A 4812-nucleotide genomic window follows, 5' to 3' on the forward strand; every position below is an offset into this window, starting at 1 on the left:
TAAGTGGTAGACTTCAAGGCACAAAACTGATAGCAGCCTTCCAGTACCTAAAGCGGTCCAACAAGCAAGCTGGAGAGTGACTGCTTTACGAGGGCCTGTAGGGACAGGACAAGGGGTAACAGCTTTAAACTGAAAGAAGCTAGATTTAGATTAGGTATTAGGAAGAAATTCGTTATTGAGGCAGCGGTGAGACACTGGGACAGGTTGTCCAGAGAAGCTGTGGATGTCCCATTCCTGGCAGCACTCAAGGCCAGGCTGGATGAGTGTAGTGGAAGGTGTCTCTGCTTATGGCAGTGGGGCTGGAAGTAGATGAGCTTTACAGTCCCTTCCGACCCAAAGCATTCTATGATGATATGCTAATGTCATTGCAGAAAGCTCACTTACTCTTTCATGTCTGAGATGGCAAGACACTGGTTTTGGACAAAGGTCCAAGTAGCAGCCTGAGCAAAACAAAAAACACAGCTGTGCATCAATTCCTTTTGTACCTCCAGCTTAAAAATAGCCCAGGTTCACCAAAGAGAACAGTCTTTTTTATACACAAATACAAATCCTTCGACACCTAATATGCCTTCATCACGCAGCTATCATCCCAAAAAGCAAACCCCAAAAGTTTGAGGTCAGACAGGTCTGAGGGCACAACCTACATACCCATCCCTACACATATAAACCCTCCCCATGCAGTACAGCACCACTTGCAGGTGTGGAGATTGCATGTGGAAAGTCAACCAAGTAACGTATAGCTGGCAGCCAAGATCATAACCCTGTGCAAAGCCTGTATACCACACATAAGGCTGAGGCTTCAGGGCCAGGTTAAGTACAAAAAAAGCATGCAATTAAAGCACGTCACACAGAACACACATATCTTTTAAGACTGATAGGAGGATTGTACAGAGCATTCTTACACAAAAACTATTTACCTACCTGTTTATGCATCTCTATATTCAGTCCATATGACATCTCGTAATACTGAGAAAGAAGAAAATTACTCTATTAGACCTTGAAATTGTAAAAACTATGCAAAAAATCACTTTGAATCAAACATCATCTATAAAAGGACATACAGACTTACAAACATTTATTGGCCTTGAATTGGTCCTGGAATTCAAAAGAGCATTTCACAGCAACATTTTTATTTATTTTTTTTAATTTTTGCTTTATCTACATTGTTTCATGGCAAAAAAAAAAGGCCATTAAAAAAGGAAAAAAAACTCCACCCAGACAATAAAAAAATCACAAAAAGCAATCACAACCAGAGTTAAAGATTAGAAGCAGAAAAAAGGCCACACAGAAAACTCTCAAGATTTTACTCCCTAGCACATATAAAAGATGCCAAAAAAACACCCAAAATGCTTGAAGCCAGACATATTTAAATCAGCAATGTCTAACAGACCAGTTATTCAATATTTTAAATTACACACACAAAACTCTATCATTAAATAGCAAAGTTGCAAAAAAATTAGAGCATGTAAAATCAGAGCCAAAGCAGACACACCAATCTAACTATGCCCTGTTGTGCTCGAATACCGCAGGGAACTCTGTTCAGTATGTAATGTTAGCACCAAGCAATCCCCAAGACTTAGGTATATCAGGGATCAAAAAGACAGCTGTGAGCCTTAACATTTGCCTGTGCTCTTGGTTAAGAATTTTTCAAGGTTATTTACTCTTTTTGTGAATACAAAGAGTGTCATTCAACATGTACACGTGGAAAATAGCTAATCCCTCATAGATGTATAGGAGAACAGACAGCAAGAGCTCCTCTGAAGTTATCATGATCCATCGTCCAACCATGTATTTAGAGATACCTTCCTATGCACACCATTTAACCAGGCAGACCATAACCATTGAGGAAATCCCTCTCATAGATGAGACCCCTGCCATTCTGAATTCAGGGAAACAATGAACCAGCTTCCCAGGTATAACAGTTCCTCTATGAAGTAGGCTTTGGGTTTGTATCCGTGCAAGTGCAATTTTGGCTTACTCCCTTCACAGGAATAAATATTATCCCAAAACGATTTACGGAGATAAGATCATTGGGAGAAGTCAGCAAAAGTGAAACATCATCCCCAGGTACAACTACAAAAGTTGTTCACAGCTTTAAAAGGCTGACAAGTTATCTGCTAGCATTCAAAAGAAACATCCTCAGTTGCTGACAAAGGCTGAAGCTGGTTTCGCAGAGAAACTAACTGCAATGAACAAGTTAAAAACCCCTGAAACTAAGAATTTATAATGGAAGCACTGATGCAACCTTAACAACAGCAGCGCTACTATAATCTTTCTGTTCGCCTCCAGCAATCCGAACGTATTTCAGTCTCAGTATACCAAGCCAATAGACATTTTGAATTTGTTATGCAGCTTGCTTACCATGACATAATGTCGCTGCATCTCTGTCTTCTCACTGGCCAGTTTTTCACATTCTAGCTTTAAACTGTTCAAGACATAAAAAGGAAAAGCATGGGTACTTCATAACACAAACCCGACATTCTTCTGAACACAGGTAACTCCCCTTTCCAAGCATTTCTCCAACACACAAATACAAATATGAATTCCAGCTCTTGCTTGGGAGTCCAGGGTGGGGTCTGTACTTTTCCTCTTTCAAGAGACACTGTGCAATACCCTCATCCTGATCTAAGCAAACTGCATACAGTACACAGGAGAGTATTTTTCTCCAACTAAAACAAAACCAACACCAGTTCACAGAAGAAGCACAGAGGGGCTCACACCTACAACACTTAAGCTTGAGAAGCCACTTACAGATCCATAATTTGGGGTTTGGCATTTTTATTGGAAAGTGTTTTAGAGACACCTCTTGCTTTCACTCAGCCCCCAGGGGAATCAAACATGTATCACCACTTCAAGGAGCAAAAAGTTGATGGATTTTTTTTTTTTTTTCTTTTCTGATGACAGAACTGCAAGGAAAACACGGCAGGCAATTTATGGAATACCGTGGTAAACACGAACACCTCCGCTGTTGGAGTTTTTTTGTTTGCCTGTTTTAGGAAGCCGGCTAAGCAATCCTGCCAGAAGTCACTTGCCACTCCGAGGACACAGCACTCTTCCACCTAAGGATAATGAAATAACTCGCCGCCTCACTTCCAGGTTATCAGCACTTGACATGTCAATGAAAGGCGCGAGGGGGCCGAGCCAAGACAAGATGCGTGTCCTGAACGGCATTTTGAAGGAAAGCGAAGAGCCCAGACATCCACGCGTTTTTCCATCAACCTCCAACACCACCCCCTCCCTGTCACAAAAATCCCAAAACCCTAAACAAAACAGAAAAAAAACCCAAACCAAAACATCACACACTGGAGCGTGCGGAAAGCAAGAAAACCCGCTCCCCCACGCTGCTCGGAGCCCTCGCAAGCCCCCGTCCCGGAAGCCGGGACCGGCGGCGGGATGCGGAGGGGCTCTGGGAGCTTGCTGGTATGGGTCCGCTCCGCGCCCGGGATCCGCCCGGGGGTCCCGGCGCCGCGGCGAGCGGAGATCCCGCGCGGAGCTCGGGGAAAGTAGGCTGCGTTACCTGTGGTACTGAGCCTGCAAGAACTGAAACTCCTCCTTAATCCGATCGCAGGACTCGGAAATGGTGAATTTAAAGGGCTGCGCTGGCTGGTGAGGAGCCTGCAAGCAAGCAAGAGCGGGTCTTTTAATCGCCTCCTCTCGCCCGCCCGTGGCTCCCCCCGCCCGGTCGCCGCCCGCCGCTGCGCCCGGCTCCTCGGAGGTGCCGCTTCCCTCGGGTCCCCGCCCGCCCTCCCGCCTCGGGCCGGCGACGCGATGTCCAAACCTCCCCGGGCTACTTCCCCGACGGGACTGCCGGCGGAGCACGGCCTGCGCGGGAGGAGGCGGCATCGCCCGGCCGGAACCACCGCACCGGCCGCAGCTGCGGGACGCGGGGCGGGCGCCGCGTCCGCCGCCGGGACCGCCGGGCGGGGGCAACACAGAGGAGTCAGCCCCGGTCGGAGGCGGCGGCGGCGCGGCGGACAACAATAAGAAAATGGCTACAACTCCGCGGTGCCCGCGCTGGAGCGCTGCCCGCGGGGCCGCTGCCACCACTCACCGGGTGCCGGGTCTGCGGGTACATCTTGCTCAGGTCACGGATCATCCACGCCGCTTCAGGGGGCGCTGGCGGCCGGCGCGGCAGGGATCAGCGCTGCAGGCGCGGCGGTGGCGGGCAGGGACGCCCCGGCCCTGCCGCCCCGGAGCTGGCGGGGCACCGCCGACAGCAGCGGGGCGCGGCGGCGACGGCGGCGGCGGCGTCCGCGGCGTGCAGGGGCCGCTGCCACATCCCCCGGGGGCGGTCAGCGGGAGGCGCCGACCGGCTCTCCGGAGCGCCGCCGCTCCGCGGGCTGTGGCGGGCGGCGAGCCCTGTGCGGTGGTGGGCGAGGAGGAGCGGGAGGAGGAGGAGGAGGAGGAGGAGGGAGGGGAAAGCCCCTCCGCCGGCGCCGGTGCGCGCTCCAGCGGAGATCCCCGCCGGCAGTTTTCTCCTTCTGCAAACTTTTATTGCTGCCGGCGGCTCTCCCGGCGCCGGGCGGAGCTGCCGCCCCGGCGGGGAAGGGCGGCTCAGGCGGCTGCCCGGAGGTGCGGTGCGGTGCGCTTTTGTGCGGCGGGCTGGTCCTCGCTGCTACCGGCCGGACCGCATCTCCCCTAGGCGCTGTCGGGCCGCTCTTTTCCCGTTGTGGTGTTGTCGGTTTTTGTTTGTTGTTTGAATTAAAGAAAGATAAAAAGCGAGCGGGAAAGATGAAGCAGAAGACACGCTCCGGGCTGCTTTATTAATGTCTTTTTTTTTCTCTTTCCCCTCCTCGCCTTTCGAAACTCCGG

The 4812-nt window shown here is 50.7% G+C and overlaps 1 protein-coding gene across 3 annotated transcripts in view; it reads right to left on the reverse strand.

The window, feature by feature from the left end:
* The window catches only part of LOC136006084 (transducin-like enhancer protein 4), a 99612-nt gene extending 95378 nt beyond the window's left edge, over positions 1–4234 (reverse strand). For all 3 annotated transcript variants that reach the window (XM_065664104.1, XM_065664105.1, XM_065664103.1), the window contains exons 1-4: positions 4052–4234; positions 3518–3615; positions 2362–2425; positions 922–966 (exon numbers count right to left, since the gene is read on the reverse strand). In XM_065664104.1, coding sequence (XP_065520176.1) covers positions 922–966; positions 2362–2425; positions 3518–3615; positions 4052–4096 — 252 coding nt within the window. In that variant the 5' untranslated portion in view covers positions 4097–4234. The remainder of the gene's footprint in view (positions 1–921; positions 967–2361; positions 2426–3517; positions 3616–4051) is intronic.
* Positions 4235–4812: the final 578 nt, after the last annotated feature.

This window comes from Lathamus discolor, chromosome Z, assembly GCF_037157495.1.
Source record: "Lathamus discolor isolate bLatDis1 chromosome Z, bLatDis1.hap1, whole genome shotgun sequence".
Lineage (NCBI taxonomy): Eukaryota > Metazoa > Chordata > Aves > Psittaciformes > Psittacidae > Lathamus > Lathamus discolor.